Genomic DNA, 20,740 nt, shown 5'->3' on the forward strand with positions numbered 1-20,740 from the left:
CTAACTAGAGCCTATTCTAAAGCCCATGTACATATAAAAAGGCAACTCGTTTCATTTCCAAAAGAGAGTGAAGTTGGGTGGTTGGGTGGTTGTTGACTGGCCATGGCCATGGGCAGCCCCAGCCCCAGCCCCAGTGACTGTGAGTGTCTCAATCAGTACAGTTTGAAGAAGACGGAGTCGTTAAAACCGACGTGAATCACCAAGAATCCTCGACGTAAGTATCTTTCGGTTGCTGTTAATCGCTAACTAATCATTTGCTGCAAATAGTTATTATGTTTAAAATGGAAATGTCGTCGTAGGAAAATACAAAGGTTTCGAAGAATGAAGGCAAATATCCTGTATTGGCCTACATTACAGTCTCCATGGTATATGCTGCGTATATCCCAATGGCATTCCATTTTTCCTTCTTTATTTAGTGAATTAGTTAACCAGAGTGTTATGATGATAACTTTCTAGGAACTCCAAGGGATATGAAATGGCGAAGCTGTTTATCAATAAGTTTACTCATTTATCGCCTGTTTTGTATGATTTGAAGAGCTGTGTATTTTCTGATTTCTGCATTTGCAGCAAATATAAGTTCTTCTTTTTTGTAATTTTTGATTGGTATGTTATAATTCGTTCCTTTTGTTTTGTGTTGCCCAGTCAAAGTGCTGGGTTAGTTCTGGAGGGGAGACATAATGCTGATATAGGATGGATTTCGGAGCTTAGAAGGAATGGAGATGCTCTGGTAATTCCAAACCACTTTGTGTTTCATTTACTCTTCTCTGCTTTTGTAATTGGGAATTGTTTGGATTTTTTTTCCTTAAGAAAATGTAATACAATAGCTATCTGACAATTGATCCAAGTGATGCTATATCAAATCATGTGGAGTTGGGCATCAATAAATTGGACAAGACAGTCACTAGATTATAATAAAGCAAATTCAGAAATGTGGATGAGTATTTTAAACTAACCAGTTCTACATATTGTTCAAATTTAAAAAATAGTTTCAGGTTGTCCAAACACTGATCACTTGAAGTCTATATTTTTTAGGAAATCTTGTGTAAATGAACTGAATTAATTTTCCGTCAGACATCTCTGTAATGTCCATTAAGATATTTCTTTCATACTCATGAAAAGCTCTCAGATCCAATTTCTCACAGTTGTGAATACCCAAAGGTTTAAACTACGAATGGGCAATTTTTACTTGTCTGCGTATGGATCCTCGGGTGTTCAAAATTTTAGTACTTCTGACCATTCTTAGGTCAAGAAAACCATCCATTTGGCTTTACTTTAGTTCTGGTTGCCTGTTGATTCTTCTCTATTTGTAGGGAAATGGAATATGACGGCATTGTGCTTGAGCCCTGGTCAAGGTGGGCAGCTTATGGTGTCTTGCATGATCCTGAAATGAGGAATAAGGTAACTGTTGAATTGTATAAGGCTTCTTTTATAGCTCAATTTTTGTTAGGATCTGATTTTTATTGAAACCTACCAAAATATTGTGTTCTATGTATCATACTCCATGTTAAATTTTTCAGTGCCTTATTTATAAACCAAACTGATGAGGAGAAAACTGTTAGTTCATATCAAGAAAAAAAAAGGAAAAGGAAAGGAAAATTGCTAATTATGATTTTCTTGCACTTGATTTCTAAAACATGTAGTTTTTTCCTGATTTTATGCTTACAATCCAAGTTTTCGCAATCCATTTGCTAGTAGATGAAACCATCAACACTGTGGCGGGATTTTGAGGATTGTGTCTGGGCCTGCAAGCCTAGGCGCTGCAGTTTGTTAAACAACTTGGGCATGCAATGCATTCTGTAAGCTCATCACAGAATGGGAAGCAACATTTACAGTAGGCCTACATTATCTGTCCACCATATTTAGAGAACCTCCAACCTCATGACTTCAGTCCAGAGGATCTTCAGAGCTTGAGTGATGCTGTAGATAGTTTCTCATTAATGAACTATGACTTCTCAAGCCCTCACAACCCAGGTCCAAATGCACCTTTGAAGTGAATCCATTTCACTCTGCAGATACTCACAGGCAACAGGGGTGCTCGTACCCTGGCCCATAAGATATTTCTGGGCATCAATTTTTACGGAAATGATTTCATGCTTTCTGAAGGTACTTTTCATCTTTCTTTCATTTATCCCCTTCGCTTGTTTTTCTCTTTCTTTTGGTGATTCATTCTGGAGATATTCTAGTATGATTTCAATAACTTCGGACAAGACACCAACAAGCACTTGGCTAGCAGCCTAAGCTTTCTTCTCCTTTTATCTTCCCATCTCGGCATCTAGCTTTAAACTACAGAATGGCCCATCCATGTTGTCCAAGATAATAAGAGATTCCAACTCCTGGGAGGGTGAAGGATTCATACACATCTTATTACACAACCCTTACTGGAATGGGTCTGGACAAACCAACAATATTATAGGCTCTGCTGGTTTCCTTAAATTTGCTAGCCATGTTGCCTCCAGTTATTGAAACTGATTCTTGTTAATGTGTGGTGTATCTTGTGTTTAGAAAGACAAGGGGTGGAGTCACCAAAACAAACACTTAAATTATCTATCTATCTATCTATGTAGATAGATAAGCTAAATAAGCTAAGTTAGCTTTGTTTCCTTTCACTACGAATACCACACCATACATGGAACATGCTTATATGAAACTCATTTTATGGGAGTCACAAATGGCCATTTTCCCAAGTTGGTGGCAAGCAACTGCTGTGTATGAAGATGTGCATAACTCCCAGTCAAAATGCATTCTCATGCTATGCAAGGGAAATTGAACAGCTGGTCCTGATAACACCATAGCTGTCCTTGTATAATACACAGTTGGCTTGAGGAAGCAAATCCAGATTTGCTTTTTTTTCCCCGTGCCAGTTTCTTGCTGTTCTAATGCTCCTGGAAACACTCTTTCTCTCAAAAACTTATGCTGCAACAGTCAATCAGCTATTTGTTTGGCAGAAAATCATGTATTCCATGCATGAAAGAAGCTTGGTGAATTGCTTTATCGCTTGCAAGATAGAAGGTTTTACAAAGACTTTCACATTTATATTGACACGGAGGGCAAAGTGCCTGGTGTATGCACCGAGCCCTAAGGAACTCAATGGAGGAAGTTTATGGAGTTCTACTCGTGACTTGGAATGACAATAGGAGTTGTTGTTGAGGGTAATTCAACGCTGACTTGACACTTGGAAGAAGTGAAATTAAATTTGCTTTCTCAAGCAAGCCAAGAATTATACTAGGCCAGCTGTGGTATTGTTTAAATCCAACCAAGAAGACAAGTTGTTGAACAAAATTTATGCAGCTTCTTCATACCAACTAGACATGCGAAAAAAAGGAAAGTGTTTTACAACCGGCCTTTAACTAGTATAAATAGTTAAACTTGGCTCCATATAGTTATGTTTCAAAATCTGTGCGCTTCACCTTACGAGTGCTTGTGTAAGTGCGTATGTTACAGGTAGCGAGTGAAGAGAAAATTGAGTGAGCTTGTGGGTGCTTTTGAGCAAGTCATGGGCAGCATATTGTGAGAACGTTTTACTTGTTTCTTGGTTGTATGAGGTTCATGTATGGTGTTGAAGTACAAAAAAATTGTGTTTTTTTTTATTTTGTGGTCCACCCCCTCGTATTCCTAAACAGTATGTTGGGATTGTTAAATTTAGTCACAAAACTGCAGGTTCTGAAGGTGGTGGAGCCATCGCTGGAATAGAATACTTCTCTTTACAGGAGAAGCATAAACCTAAATTACAGTGGGAAAAATTACATAGGAAAAGAACAGCGGGGAGCATTTTTTTTCCTCTACATTGATGATGACCCAATCAATCACGCAGTGTTCTCTAGAAGAAGCTCGACTAGGGGAGCAGGTATCTCAATCTGGGAAGCTAGTCAAGGTTTGGATTACTTTTTTGATATTTGGAACTTGTCAATACAATGTAACATGACTCTTATTTTTAGTGGTTCATCTTAACTGTAACAAATTTTGGTTATGTCATCATCAGTGTATAGAGTTCTTTCTGAATAGAAAGGAGGTATAATTTTCATCATCGATATTGGAATTTCAAAGCACAAAGATTGGCTAGCAGCAGAAACGGTGTTCTTTTATAAGGCTAAAAGCCTGTGGTTATTTTTAAATTATTTTTTATTTAAAAATATATTAAAATAATATATTTTTTATTTTTTAAAAAATATTTTTAACATTAATATATTAAAATGATCTAAAAATAATAAATAATTATTAATTTAAAATAATAAATAATAAATTTTGTAATTTTTTAAAAATTGTTTTTAAAACACAAAAATAAACAAGAATTAAAAGTCAGGATATCCAGCTCTCTTTCTTGGAAAGTTTATATATAGAGAGATTTGAAGCAGTTGCTACTGCCTTTTAATAAGAATCTCATATTTTAATATTGTCAATATGTGAATTGAGTTATTACCACACATTGGACGAAATATTACTACATTTTAAGCACCACCATTTTATTAGAACTTCTTTTTTAATCTATTGTAATCCCACCACATCCATAAATTTATGTTTTAAAAACAGCCTTGAAGCTTCGAAAACATGGCTGTAACGTATTAACTAATATTGTTACCAATTTCTTAGCCGAGCCTAATCCTTCGGTCCATGTTTATGTCAAAAACTTACCTCTTTATGACTGTAGACTGTAGCGCTGTACTGTAGGAAAAGTTCAGTACAATATATGTAGCTTCCATAAACTTCCTCTTTAATATCAGCCACAAAATCTCTTTCTATGAAAGTCATCAGGCCAAATGATCACCAACTCCTCATCTCACTTCCACGTGTCAGGAAATGAGTGGCAAAGATATCCATTCCCCATGCCACTCCAGCAGCTCCCCCCCACTCAAAGCGCACCAGCAGCAACTCGCATTCACTGAAGACAGGCTTTCCATCCGCTGCTTTACTTTCCATCCAATCATCCTAAAACAAACAATATCAGTATAGAACTCCACTCTTATGGTGGTTCAAGCTTCTGCATCAGTTCGGTGAGAGAACATCATTTGTCCGTGACGGAGAACTATGCCATGAAGGCCCTCAATGCTTCAAGCTTGACACCATTACCTGTTCTTTGTGAGAGAAGAGCAGAAACCAGAAAATCTTTATCGCTCCCTACAGTTTCACCACTCAAATTCTCTCATTATGACTCTTTAAGCGCGAGCCGGTCAGCTGCACAAGAATGTCTATCAAGGACTTTACATGGTGGCGTAGTGCTACTATCTTCAGTTCTTAGTACAGGGCTGGCTAGAGCTTTAACATATGAAGAAGCACTAGAAAAACCTGCGAGTCCCTTCTTATCTGATTTTGATGTTAATGGGATCCTAGATAGTGTCATCAAATTTGGATCGGAAAACCCAACAATTATAGCAGGTGGTGTTACAGTTTTGGCAGTTCCTCTGATTCTGTCTCTGTTGCTAAACAAGCCTAAGTCATGGGGTGTTGAGTCTGCAAAAAAGGCTTATGCAGCATTGGGTGATGACGCAAAGGCTCAGTTACTTGATATAAGAGCAACAGTGGAGTTTCGACAAGTGGGCAGTCCTGATATCAGCGGTTTGAGCAAGAAGCCAGCGTCAATTGTTTATAAAAGTGAAGATAAGCCAGGTTTCTTGAAGAAGCTGTCTTTGAAGTTTAAGGAACCAGAGAACACCACATTGTTCATTCTAGACAAGTAAGATAGTGAATCCAATTATTATATTTTTCATGAAGATTTCATCTCTTATTTTCATTAATATCAGGGTTATCAGCTAAGATAACAGAAAAATGTTTGATATAGAAAACCTAAATGGGGCAATTAATCGTGATTCTATGCAATTTATCTCTGCACGGGCTGGTTTTAGATTCTATATCCTTAGCCTGTTGAAAATCAATTAAAGAACTAGATATCCTCAGCTGTGTCCATTTTCTTAATGAATTCAAAGGACTGACTGAGATCGAGAACCTTGTTTTAGTGACTGCTTTAAATTGGCTAACTGGCATCTGTGAAAGTTCCATTTGCAATTTCAAACATGCTATAGTAACAAGTACATCATCTTTGATTGGGTTTGGCACAAATGTTAATCTTCATTTGGAGTTGTATCTTTGCCGTTTGGAGCTGGAAGAACAGTCAAAATAGCTAATAGATGGTGCTCGCTGCATCATATACCATACGGAACCGCCCAGGCTTGATGACTCAGATGTAGAAATCATTCATAAAGTTAAAATCTTATATATTATAGCCCTTATCAAGGACCCACAACTCATTGAATTACAGGGACATGCTGTTTACTACAGAATCTAATTAGGAAAAATAAGTAAATTAGTATCACTACCTTTTACAATTTCTTAACCCTCCAATAGCCCTTTTCTCCTTTGTGCCTTCGCGGTGCCATTTCTGAAACGATAATAATTAGAGTTCTAATTCGTTCTTTGTTATCCAAAGCTAAAATTTGAAGCTAACGTTGCTAAATTTACATTGAAAGCCAGATTTGATGGCAACTCTGAATTGGTTGCGGAGTTGGTCGCTGTAAATGGATTCAAAGCAGCTTATGCAATCAAAGATGGAGCAGAGGGACCCCGTGGATGGATGGTATTTGCTTCTTCTTTTTTTCCTTTCACTTTTAGTTCGTTTTCAATCGTTTTCTTACCTTATGGAACATAAATACAAACTTTGAAAAATGTATTTTGCAGAATAGTGGGCTTCCCTGGATACCACCAAAGAAAGCATTGAGTCTTGATCTTAGCGATCTATTAGACACTATCAGTGGTGCATTTGGAGTATGTTTCCATCTTCTTCTTTTTCCTTTTAATCGAAAATCTAACTTCATATACAATCTAAGGAACCTTACTAATGGAATGCTTATCCCTTCTTGTTTCATATAACTTTGAACCATTGATATTTATTGTAGGTTTCGTGATGAACCAATTATTTCATCCCTCACACTGATCTAGTAGGGGGACGATTTATGTGCGGGTCACAGCTTTCATTTCTATTCTTGGTTTGAGTCTCAGAATTATGGCACTTAAGGATTGCTATTACTGAGTTCTTATATATAAATTCGTAGAGCTGTGGCCATATATTTATGATTTTATAAACAAGCACTTCAGCATGGTAATCTCAATTATTATTTTGCAGGAGGGCTCTGGTGCCTTGCCTGTCACCTTTGCACTTTCAGCAGCTGCTGGCTTAGGTGTACTGGCATTCTCAGAGGTTGGGTTGTGAAGCTTTTCTGTATTATTTTTATTCTTTGTCTTTATTTATAATTCCTTTCATTTTATTTTCACTAAAAGGGATTTTGTTGTGAGAGATGCGAGATTGACTGTTACATTGTATTTTCCAGATGGAAACAATACTCCAAGTATTAGGCTCAGCTGCTCTAATTCAGTTTGCGAGTAAGAAACTCCTGTTTGCTGAGGCAAGTCTCTGTTACAATTCTAGATAAAATTCTATTTTATTTAATTTCGTGATTGGAGATATGATTTCATTCTGTTGCATGGGCTCCTGGTTAGGTGAAGTTTTGATGGACCTTTCTGCCTGCAAACAAGAGTTGAAAGGGGAATAATACTTTCTTAATCATCAAAAAAATAAAAAATAAAAAATAAACGCTTGCTTCGAAATTTAAAACATAATGTGTGCAGAAGCAAGCTCTGTGCCCTAAACAGTTAAAGACATGCTACCACACATGTCGTTATAATACGTTCTGCTATAAAATTGAAAACATATTCTGATTCTGAAAAACCACTCAGACTGGGCCTTCCCTTGTTTAAGTGTGATGGTATTTCAATGTCCTCGTGTGAGTGTGACCCAGCATCCAGACTAGGAACTTCCATAACTTAGGCCATAACACTCAGGTCCTTAAACTGGAAACTTGAAGGTTCACTTTCAAATTTTATTCTTTGCTTCCAATGTCAGGACCGTAAGCAAACTCTGGAACAAGTTGATGAATTCTTGACCACCAAGATTGCACCTAAAGAGTTAGGGGATGAATTGAAGGTAACATTTCGTGTATGTTTGTATTCTACAATGGCGGAGCTAAGCCAGTTGTATCCTTCTAAAAATTATGGAATTGTTTAGCGATGGAAGGAAAAAAATTTTCTCAATTACCTGGTGAATTCAGGATATAGGGAGGGCTCTTCTACCAGTACCGGTGACTATCAAAGCCCTTCCTGCACCCACAGAAGCAAGTCCAGAACCTGCTGTTGCTGATAGTGCTGTACAGAAAGCAGAAGCTGCTTCCCAGATAAATTCAGTACCCATAACAGAAGCTAAAGCTGAATCAGTTTCTGGATTTTCAAGGCCACTTTCTCCGTATCCTTATGTAATTCTCACTCTCATCACTCTTGTTTATTTCCAGCATGATTTTTCTTCCAGATTACAGCACACAAGGTGGTTGCATATGGTATAAAGTTTTCTACTAATCTAAGCGCTGAACATATGACTGCCTTTCTTGCATTGCAGTATCCGGATCTCAAGCCTCCAACATCACCAACCCCATCTAAACCATGAGTCCAAATCTTAATGTCTTGTTCTGCAACAGGAAGCTGTTTTTTACCGGGAATATCTGGAGTTACTTTGCGAGCTGTGCAAGCCATGCTCCTCGTACATAACATGTTCGAGTCTGCTAGACGATTTGAATTGAAGAAAAAAACTAGGTTTGATGAACCATAATAATAAAAAAAGGTGGGGTAAAGGAAAGAAAATCAGGCATGTAATGGATGGCTGCTTCGTGATATGCTGCTACAGCCAACCTGATCTGATAGTGTCTCTGTTCTAACTGTTTTGAGTAATGGCTGTCTTATTAGAAAGTTATTTTTCTTTAAATTCACTTTCCAAAACACATTCAACCAACCATTGTTTTGTATTTATGGGATTCACGAGCTAGCACTTGATGACCATTATTGTATAAGATTAGCATTGCTCAATTATTTTTCTTTTGATTGCTAGGCAGTTTTCTTTTTTGGTTGCGCTTGTGTTCAAGGTCCAATTTGAGTGACCTTGCAGACAGCAAAGCTTTTTTTTTAAAAAAAAAACAATAGCAAGAGCAAGTTCGCAGAAACGAAATTGTTTTTCAAATGAACAAACCAATCTTTCAAAACTCAAATCAAACAGACCCATGCAATTTGAATAAGTGATTTAATTCCCATTTCGTTTGTCTTTGTCTGATATTGTGTTCTCTATATGTATATATCTTGAAAAATTATTAAATTGATATTTATTTAATATTTTTTTATAAATTCTTTTGTATCAATTCTTTGTTGTAATTGAATTTAATTATAGTGATTAATAAATTGAATTCACATGTTTGACAAGATAAAATTTAATTCAATTTATTTTATATATTATATTTATTATTTTCATTTTAATTTTTTAAAGGTTTCTAAAAAAACAATGAGAAGATTGATATTTAAAAAAAGTTAGTTTTAATACTAATTTTTCAAAAAAATAATTGAAAATTAGAAGGGTCAATCTTTGATGTACTTTTATAGTATTTTTAGAAATTAAATTCTATTTAAAATTGAATTTTTAATATTCAAAAAGGTTTGAAACATAATATTTCATTAAAACCTTTAAATTAAATTAAATTCAGTTGTGTTCTTATTGTGACCTTTCCCGCAACCTATTCGTTTTTCTCCTCCTTGTGTTCCGTCTCCATATTTCTTAGTTTTGCTCCTGTTCATGATTCAAGTTTTTTTTTTTTTTGTACAATTGATTGTTCTATTTATGATTTTGCTACATCCTTTTGCAAATAGAAACCCAAAATCTTCTTCGTTGAAGATTTGTTCTTTTTTTTCACGTCCAAGTTTTGCCGGTTGCCTTGCCTTTGTTATGAATATTAGCGATGGATTGACAAAGGCGGGACTCAAACTTGAGACCTTACCTCTCTTGCTTTTTCGCAGGAGTACCATTAAGCTACAATCTCATTGGTATGATTTCATGCTTTTTTTATGAGGGCTTGTTGAATTTTTTTTCCGACAAACAAAGTTGCATCTCTCTTAATGCTGATAGGAACAAAATTCAATGGTTACTCTAGAAAAAACAAGATCATCTTTTTTGGTGAATAACATCAATATTTGGATTCTTATGTCCACTCCAGTCATGTTTTTTTAACCTGTCTCTGTGTCTGTGTGTTTGCTAAATTCACCTGTTACTTATTCTACTTTCATGGTTTAGTAACTTTGCTGTTGTTTCTCTCTTTCTCAATGTATTTGTTAAAATCTCATAGAGATTCTACAACGAGTTTCTTTAACCATGCCCTTTTGGTACATTAGCTTGTCGCCTTTTGTTTATATGATCATATTATTGAGGTTTAATTGGATGTGGTAATGGTCCTCCTGGTAAGAATGATTACCCAGGAGTTTTCCCAAGAAGTTAACCGTTGGACTGCCGAAGCTTTAGTTGCAGTTCAGGAGGTATCTTGACTTTTCTCTAAAGCATATGCCAGTAGTATATATGCTTCATTACTTCCATGCCCCAGAATTTCTTTTCTGTGTTTGATAGCATGCGATCTCCTCTTAGTGCTGTCATCACCTCTAGTCCTTTTTTTTTTTTTTTAAGATTAACATGGTGTCCGGGCTAGCTTGCGCGCCACGACTAATCCCACGGGCCCTAAAGTTAACGACCATGTAAGCTTCCAGTGGTCATCAGCTCTAGTCTTGTTCAGTTCAGTCATTTAGTTTTTGATAAGAAACGGGACCAGTGGTCCTTAGCACTCAAACTAAAGAGAGCAAACATGAGGAACAACCAACCCTGTCAAACCATCAAAAACAAAACGTCCCAAACTCGATGTAGGGGACCCAAAGCAAGAAACAGTAGAGTTACCATCCAGACTGAAGTATGCTTAATAATCAGCGGCTACCTTCAAGAAGAACATGCTGAATGATCACCATCCAATCACAGTTTTGGCAGCAGAGCACCATCCAATAGTTCCGTGAGGCCACCTCTCCAGACTCCACTGCTATCACTAACCCGTCCCCCCAAACCAGCTTTAACAGGACAGCACCATAATATTTCAGTCATGTGGCTGTTACAAGCACCGATATTTATTCAAACTTGTAACTTCTAGATAGTAATTACTCTGCTATGGTTCTACTTTTTATAGGATTAGGAAATTTGTGCTAATAGATCTTGATGCATGCCAGTTATTTTTTTGTTACTTGTGTAGGCAGCAGAGGATTTTTTGGTTCGTCTATTTGAAGATGGCATGCTCTGTGCAATTCATGCAAAACGCGTTACATTAAGTGAGTGGGACTTGATGCACCTATTATAATTACAATTAGGAAGTATCAGTCTCGATCCTCTTCACACCATTTGCAATGTGGCAGCGTCTAGAAATATATGTACACAGAAAACATGTGGTCCGTGATATATTTTTTTTAAATTATTAATATGTTATATCTACAAGCGGACGAAACTCCGACAAACCTAATACTAGGAGAGCCGCAAACAAACAAACAACAAAGGAAACAAAGAAGAGACGCCGCGCTCGATCGACCATTTCATTTAGGGCTGTCTGCACTTGCTAACTCACTACGCTCATTCCCTAGCCTTCCAATCATGGAAGACTTACCTCACTCCGAGCGTTCCCCTTGGTCACTCACTACGGCATTAGCTACACCGATTGACGCTGCCCTCACTCGCCGATCCCCGGCTCACTTCGCCCGAAACAAACAGAAAAAGAAACAAAGAAGCGATATGAAGGAACCTAAACAAAGAGTCTCCGGACACCGAAAACTTATATAGCGGACGAATCAGCGACAAAGTCTAAGACTAAAGATAAAGAGGAGCCGACTAAACGCAGGGTACGGAAACTCGCTTTGGACTTGTGGTTCTCAAAGAAAAGGTTGGCAGGAGATAAAAGCTAACAGCTAAAAGCTACAACTCCGGGAAAATCGCTTACAACAGCGAGCACATTCCATGTTAAGAGCTGTGGAAGGCAGGAGTGCTTGCTTAGATTCAGGAAGATCTTCAGCAGCGATCACAGGGGTTGGTAAGGTTGAAGTGTACCTCGACTAATTTTTTAGTTTTGAAATTAAAAAATATATAAGTTTTTAATAGTTTTGAAATTAAAACTCAAATTATTTTAATAATTTTAAAATTTATAAAATTTAAATTGATAATTTATAAGAAGTAAACTTAAGAGTTAACTTGAAACTAAAATGTTACAATTAGCTATTTATTTTACTGTATGCATGTTCAGCACCAAAATGCTTGTTTTGAAGGGGGACTAATAGCTGTCGTGCGTTGTTGTCTTAGACACATATGTGTTGTCTTTTAATTCTTATCACTTTAATAAGATATTGTTTATTTGTTGGATATTAGTTTTTTTAAAAGTAAATTTTAGAAAAATAAATTTAACAAAAATAAATTATTTTTTATATTTAGTAATATAATAAAAAATAAGTTGAAAAATATTTTTTAGTATTTGGTTATGTTAAGAAAAATGAGCTGGAAAATAACTTATTAATGTTTTATTTTTTAAAATTATTAAAATAATAAAGAACAAATTTTACAAATTGAAATTTTAAATGAGAATAAAATTGAAAAAAAAATATTTTCATAAATTATCTCAAATAAAATAAATAATAATCAAAATAATAGAGATCAAATCTAACAAATAAAAAAATTAAAAGATGAAGAAATTAAAATAATAATAATAACCATTTTATAAATTATTTCAAATAAAATAACTAACAATTAAAAGAATAAAGATCAAATTTGATAGATTAAAAATTTCAATTAAAAATGATAAGAAAAAAACAAATTACAATTATAAAAATAAATACCAAAATTAATATAAAAATCAAATTATAAGAGAAAAAATTGAAGAGAAAAAATATTCTAGCAATCCAAAGTTTAAGGATGAAGTTCGATATAATTAGTAAATAATATGATATTTTTAAATTTTTTATAATTTTTAAAAAGTATTTTCCATCTAAAATTAAAAAAAAAATTACTTTCCTGAAAACCAATCTAATTTTTTTTAATAAAAAATATTTTTTGTTAATTAGTTTTTCTAATAACAAATAAATACTAAAAAAACATAAAAAAATTTTAAAAAAATTATTTTTCATCAAATAAGTAACAACCCTTGCAATTTTAATATGTTTGCATTGCTTATTTGATGTGAAAATTGGAACATTAGAACTTATTAGATGGACGTCACGGGTTAAGTTACTGGGTTTAAAAAAAAAAAAATTCTTCTTTCCCTCTTGTGAATGACGGCCACTCATATGCCCGCTCCTTCCAGGTCTATTATATTGGTGGCACAGCCACGAGTTTCGTCGGTGAATGATGATGAGTTCAAATGGAAGCAACCATTACGGCAAAATCTGCTTGACTTTTGAAAATGGAAACGACCAGATCGGATGGAAAAGCAAACTGACCAGGAATTCGAGTTTCAAATTTCGAGAATAGGATTGAATCCATGTGACCGACAGGTTTGATTATGGATTCGGTACAATTGCACATGGAGACTTGTTTCCAGGTACCATTCCATCTTCCAGTAATTTGTAGAGTGAAATCTCTCTCTTTCTTGACAGGCATAGGATGCTTTTTTGCCACTCTACAAGATAGTGACGGATCTATCTATTACGATTTATGATAGCTGACACCCTAACGAACTACTTGAACTTTCACCTTTGACACCGGTGGTTATATAGTCAAACCTCGAACAATAAAATTCACCGTTGATACAATAGAGTTTTTTTACCCTAGCATAATTTTTTTAAAAAAATAAGGGAAATAGCATGTTTCATAAAATATAAAATATTTAGAGATATGATATACTATGAAGAATGACATCTCAACTCTGTCAACTCTCTTAAATTGTTTAATGAGTGGTAAAAAAAATTCAATGATAAAAGAGAAATGAGAAAGAAAAAAAATCATGGAGCCATATCAAAACTCTAATGATGACACTACTCATATCATTGAAAAGATTTTGATAAAATAAATTCAACAATAGCAAAAAACGTAACTAAAAGAGACTAAGCGGGTATTAAGAGTTGCTTAAGGGTGATTAGGGCTCAGTTATATTTAAGCAGCTTATGTGGCTCAATCTATTTATTATTATTAACCTTATCATATGTAGTTGGAATCATTTTATCAAGGATTTTTTTTTATAGTATTATTTGTTTTATAATGGTAGTATTAATGTGCCTTCAGGTAAAAAAAATTAAAATGACCAAAAAAAGACAAATAAGAATGAACACTTAGCTTTTCTAGTTGTTTTTCTAATTCTAGTCCTAAACTTAATACTATTTCTAATTTAAATGTAATAGCCAAATTATATTGGTTATCCAGCATTTTTCTCTTGTATATTTATATTCTTTCTATAGTTTAGCTTTTTCATTTTCTCGAGGATGAATAGTGAAATGGTAATTTCTAATTATTATAAATGTGGTTAACTTATCATATTTATTATTTTTTGGAAAGTTATAAGAGAATAGACAATTTATCAACATTAATTAAGAATTTATCATCATTAATTAAAAATAGCTAAACTTTTTAGAAAAGTACTAGACTCAGTGTTACTAGTGTAATAACATTTTTATCTTTTCATTCAAAAAGCTTAGCACATGCTTTTTTGGGCATTGAAATCTTTTCACATGGCTTATTTATCATTATCAAGTAGAGATGGGAAAAATAAGTATTCTTTTATCATGATTGCATAGTGAAATTATCCAAATACTCTTGAAAGTTAAAAAAAAAGGAACTTGGCATCAAAGGGTATTTTTATATTTTTACAGTGGTTTTTTGGTTATTCTAATTTAAGTTGAGGGGCAATTTGGTATTTGATCAAATATAAAAATAATAAACAATTAAAATACACAATGAAGCGATGAAAATACCCTTAAAATAAAAAATATATAAACATGGAGTCGATGGGCATTTACAGCTTTACACAATGATTTTTTAATAATTATAAAATTAGCTCAGGAGTAATTTTGTATTTAGCTTGGAAACAAAAAAGATATGTGCATATGTATAACACCAAGAGGCACATAGAAGACGCTCACATATTTTAGGCGATGCGTGTGATGCCTCCTGACATATAAAAATACATTTCCACCATGTTATTGGACACGTTGTTGTGTCTTTTTTCTTGTTGATGTTAGGTGTCTCCTATGATAATTTAATTTGTTGTTGATGAACTTTTTTTTTTTGTCCCTCCTCCCTTACAAATTAAATTTTGGCCCTCTTTGTTGTTGTATTTTAACTCCAATCCTCATTCTTTTGATTTCTAATTTTTGGGTTTGACTTTTTTGTATAATTTTTATTTTTTCAATTCATCATTCAATCTTAATTTAAAACAATATTATATTTTTTTAATTTGATCTTTATTTTTTTATTTTTATCCTTGATCATTTTGTAAAAACTTTATTGGTTTTTAATTTCATCCTTCAATTTAAATTGATGGTATATGTTTTTCAATTTGGTTGTTGTTGTTTGAATTTCTATTTTTTTCTTGGATCTTTTGAAAAAGTTATTATTCTTTTTATTTTCAACCTTCAATCAAAATATTTTTATTATTTTTATATCAATTTTGATCTTTATTCTTTTGATTTTTCTTTGTTCTTTTATTAAATTGATTTCTCCTTTTAATTTCACCTTCCAATAAATTATAAAAACTATTCCTTTTCAATTTTGGTTCACATTCCTTTAATTGTGAGTTTGTTTTTAATTATTTTGTATAATTAAAATTATTTTTTTAATTTTATCTTCAATAGTTGATTAATAGGAAATTGGACTTTATAATTTTTTTCAGATTGAGTGTTCAGGTCTAATGACCGAGGTAAAAGATTTCACAAGTTAACACAAATTTGGTAGGATATTCTAGGTTAGCTTGTCTCTAATTACTGGGGTTTTTAGACTTTGTAGGATTTTTTATGTTATCTTTTATCTTATTTTGTTCTTTCATATTTAATGGGCTTAAGGATCCATCTACTATCATTTTTTTTTTGTCTAAATAAATTAAAGTTAGCTTATTTATCCTACTCAGGTTGATGACCCGAGTTAAGGAATTTCTTTCCTTTTTTAAAGTAGTAACTAAACATTATTTTAAAAAAAAAAAAAAAATCATTCTGATAAAGTGATTTAACAACTAAAAATAATTCGATCTCATGGCGAAGCACTAACACCAAGACAAGTTTTTTCCATGCAAACTTATTAGACCAAACTATTTTTTTTTAAATGTAAAAAAGACTAGTTTTATTGTATTGAAAGGCATTGATTTAATTTCATATTTCTGATAAATTGAATATAACATTGACACCTACCACCAACATTAGTTATATACTAGTTTATCCCCATGCATTACGTTGCTAGTCATATAAAAAAATTAAATATGATTAAAAATATTTAAGTTGTATAAAACTATTTGATATTTTTATTAAATTTAACATAAAAGGTCAATATTGAAACCTTTTGATCCAACTCCTTTTCTAGGCAAGGTTTAAAATTAATTCATATAAGAGTTGTTTCAATATAACTTAGCTGACTTGGTTGGTCGAAAGGCATAAAAAAACACTCCAGGAAAAGATTAGTTATAAAAAATAAAATTAACGTAAAAACCCTCTTGACCCAACTTCGTGTGTAGTTCGGGCTTAAAATTAAATTATGTAAGAGTTTCTCTAACATGACTTAGTCGAGTTAGTCTATCCAAAGGCAACCTAACCAACAAGGGCGGAGCCACACTGGAGCATAAAGGGGCAATATCCCTTTAATTTTTTTTAAAAAAAATTATTTTTACATTAAAATATTAATATAATTGCTTAAATCATATTTTATAAAAGGTAAAGAGTCAAGAGATAACATATTAATGTGCTCCACTATGACTGTCTGCATTCTTCTTTCAAAGTTCAAAGTAAAAATTTTTATCTTTGAATCCATTGAAAAATGCTTCTAATATTTGAATTATAAGCTGGTTGTCTCAAATCTTTTTTTATTTTTATTATTATTATTTATATTTAATTGATAAAGAAGTAAAGGGATATGTGATTGTTTTATTCTATGGAAAAATAAAAACTAATCAACACATATAAAGAAAGAAACTAGAAATATTTAGAGAGTCAAAGAGAACTTCTTGATATTACTTCTGTGGTTTGTGATTATACCATCAAAACTTTCGATGTTTTATACTTTGATTTATTAGCTCCTTTGTAATATCAAAGCTTCATGGATGTTCAAGGCAAAAATCTCAAGGCATTACAAACTTATATAATTTTCATTATAAATTATTTAACAATATCATTGACATGCAGCTTAATAAGTTGAATGGTTGTTTCATTGAGACGAGTATAGAGTTACTTATTTGTATGGCATGTTTAAACTCAAGTGACTATTTCTCTGCTTCCAACAAAGAAAAGCTTATTCGCGTTGCTCTTTTTTATCCCAATGAATTCCCTATATGGATCTTATAGTAATTAGTAACCAACTCGATACATATATTATTGATTTATGCAGTGATGATAAGTTCTTTGGTATTAAAGGTATTACTAGTCTTGCATATAAAATAGTAAAAATAACCTCAGTTATAGTGCAAATAATTTTTTTTGTTATGTATATTGGCAAGAGTAGATTGCAAAATAGGATGAGAGATAAATGGATAAATGACAATTTGATAGTATACATTGAGAAAAACATCTTCGATAAGATTAATAATAAAGTTATTATAAAGCGATTTCAAAATATAAAACCTCAAAAAGAACAATTATAATGTAAATTTTTTTAGTTTAAAATATTCTTAAATTAATTTTATTTTATATGAGTTAGTATGTATTTATCAAATTGATTTCTTTATATAATGCATGTCTATTTAATACCTAATATTAAGTATTTATTAGTAATATACTCCTTCATTTAAAAAATTCTAGCTTCATCATGCTGACCAACTAGTAAAAAAAATTAAAAAGTGAAAAAAAAGGAGCAATTGAAAAAAAAAAAGGAGGAGCTTCACTGAGCTTCACTTTTCATATGAATAGTGAAGCTTCATATACATTCCCAAGTCTTTTAGTTTAGATATAGGGATTGTCTATGTAAGACCTTATTACTCCTCCTCACTTTTTATATAAATAATGAAGCTCCATATTCATTATGATAAACTTGATTGCATAATTGTGAGTTTCATTTTGGGATCTTGGTCAAAAACTTGAGTTAAACTATGGTTTATGAGGATATTGTACAATATAGATTTTTTTTTCAACAAAACAAAATAAAAAAAATTTCATTTTTCTTACCCCATCAATCGAATCAATTAGTTGGAAAATTCAAATAAAAATCTAATTCGGATTAGTCTTATCACAACTATGCGAAAAGGAAAAACAAGTAATCCTTGGAGTTAATTAGACTAATTAGGTTGTTATAAAAACTAAGATTTTCATGAATCTTGTAACCGAGAAGTAGATAATTTGTTCTTGATCCTTAGTTTTTTTTATTTATAAATAGTAATATAAAATTATTCTAAAAATTTTATTTTTTGAATTGTGATAATTTTGTTTTTAGATGTATAAAACTACTTGTCCAAAACTATTACTAACAATATAAATTTGAGATCAATGTTTCTTTAAATTCAAGTAGGACGCATATCAAAGTTACTTTTTGCCAAGCCACTAAACCCTCGTCTTCAAGAACAACTTGTAAAAAATTGTTTTGCCTTATAGAACTGACCCTTGAGAGGGGCACGAAGACGAGCATTATTTGGACGACATCTTAGTATTGAAGATATGTTCTAATTTTCAGAAAAACATGAGAAGAAAGACAGAAAAAGAGTTTTTTTGTCCATAATGAAAATTTTCTAATTAGAAAATTTGAAAAGTATATATTTCCATTTTTCACTTTTGTTTTTTGCTTGGGAGAACATTTTTTTTAATTCAAATTTTCACTTGTATTTTTTTCAATAGAGAAGTGCTTTCACATTTATTTTATATTGAGCTTTGCAAAAAGAAATTTAAAAAATAAACTTTCTCCTCTTATATGGTTAATTCCCATTTCTTTACCCTTTTATATGGTTAATTCTTTATATATTATGTTTTGAAGATGTGGATAAAAATTTACAGTGTCACTACTTTGATTGTATAAGAATTTAATAAAATCATGTTAAAAATGAAGGTTTTATATTTAGGTGATCATGATTTCTGCAAATAAATGCACTTTAAGCATGCTTGTTACTCTAAAATTGAAGATGGAAGGTTTTAATTTAATTTTAAATTTTAAGTTTATATATTTTAGTTCTTATGATTGTAATTAGAGAATGAACATATTCTTCAATTTTATGAAAAATATTATGAAACTATAATGTATGAACGAGATTTTTTTATTTTTTATTAGAAAGTAAAAACTAAAAATAAAGTAAAAAACTAAAATTTAAAAATAAAAAATAATTACTAAAGACACCCTTGATTTTTCTTTCTTGATCAATCATTCTACATCTTATTATTATTATTATTATATATATATATATATAATCATTTTTGTTTGTACAATTCATTCTTGTTTTTGATATTTTTTTCAAATTAATTTATTTTTATATTTTTAAACTATTTTGATATATTAATGTTAAAAATAAATATTAAATAATAATAATAATAATAATAATAGCATTAGTTTTTTTCTCTTTATAAATAAAAACAATTTTCATGACGGTTAAAAACACTGCTTTGATTGGATAGCTTCCTGTGAAAGTTCAGTTCCTATACTTGTTTAACAGGGTGAAATAAATGCGATGCCAGAGAGACTGATATCGATGAAATTGGACCAGCACGAAATTCATGTTTTCAATGAAATAGTCACCTGTCTTGTCGCAGTTCAATTGTCACAGTCGTATGATTTCAGTGAATGATTGTTCTGGTGGGTGGGTTCTCTAGCTGTGTTCTTATCAATACTTGCTAAATTTTCTCTAGTTTGTTTCCTCTTTTAAAAATATTTTTGAAAAAAATTTATATTATTTTAATATATTAATATAAAAAATAATTTAAAAAAATAAAAAAAATTATTTTAATATATTTTCAAATAAAAAATACTTTATAATAATATTAAAATAACTACTTTAACAATAAATATTACAAGATTAATATCACAATGGGATATGTTATAGTTTTATAATGTAATGATGATTATTTTTTAAAATATTTTTTAAAAATATATTAAAATAATAATTTTTTATTTTTTAAAAATTATTTTTTATGAAAATATTAAAAAATATTAATTTAAAATAAATTAATTTAACAAATTAATTTTTTTCAAAAACAATTTTAAAATGTAATAATAAATAGGAGAAACAAGAATAAATTTATCAACAATAACATTTTAAACTTTTTAGAAAATAATATATTTTTATTTTTTCACTTTTTTAAATTGTTATCTTATTTTTAAACATAACAAGAGAATTTATAAATCTTAAAATTATGACATTTAATAAATATTATATTTATTAAATTATTCGATTCAATGTTCTTTCAACGTTTTGGTAGGAAAAAAATAGTGGGCCATCTTCTCCTCGGGGGAGCACACGCATCCAATTTGAAACGCACCCCCATAATGACACCAACCTCACGTAACTAAGCCGTGATTTTTTAAGAAATCAATGCACTTTCTAGGCAAAAAACGATAGAATATTAGTTCTTGGTCAATCTACACTATAAATACAAGTCATTTGATCGTTTAGAAATAACTTTCTTTTTAATTTCTCTCTTTACATTAGATTACATAATTTTTTTTAATGTTCTTAGAAGAGTCGTTAGTTTTGCTATGCAAGTCTCTTAGTGT

The 20,740-nt window shown here is 31.7% G+C and overlaps 1 protein-coding gene and 1 long non-coding RNA gene across 2 annotated transcripts; both read left to right on the forward strand.

The window, feature by feature from the left end:
* Nucleotides 1-75: 75 nt before the first annotated feature.
* On the forward strand, nt 76-4,025 carry LOC105124779 (uncharacterized). The gene is made up of 5 exons (XR_842117.1): nt 76-214; nt 643-727; nt 1,311-1,398; nt 1,693-2,103; nt 3,658-4,025. It is a non-coding gene; the product is annotated as an uncharacterized LOC105124779 (long non-coding RNA).
* An 835-nt stretch (nt 4,026-4,860) lies between these two features.
* Nucleotides 4,861-8,901, forward strand: LOC105124781 (rhodanese-like domain-containing protein 4, chloroplastic). The gene is made up of 8 exons (XM_011024901.1): nt 4,861-5,668; nt 6,463-6,565; nt 6,667-6,753; nt 7,112-7,186; nt 7,317-7,391; nt 7,889-7,969; nt 8,094-8,294; nt 8,435-8,901. The coding sequence occupies exons 1-8, from the start codon at nt 5,028-5,030 to the stop codon at nt 8,480-8,482; spliced, it is 1,311 nt and encodes a 436-aa protein (XP_011023203.1). The 5' UTR covers nt 4,861-5,027; the 3' UTR covers nt 8,483-8,901.
* Nucleotides 8,902-20,740: the final 11,839 nt, after the last annotated feature.

Source organism: Populus euphratica, unplaced genomic scaffold, assembly GCF_000495115.2.
Source record: "Populus euphratica unplaced genomic scaffold, PopEup_1.0 scaffold32.1, whole genome shotgun sequence".
In the NCBI taxonomy this organism is placed as follows: domain Eukaryota; kingdom Viridiplantae; phylum Streptophyta; class Magnoliopsida; order Malpighiales; family Salicaceae; genus Populus; species Populus euphratica.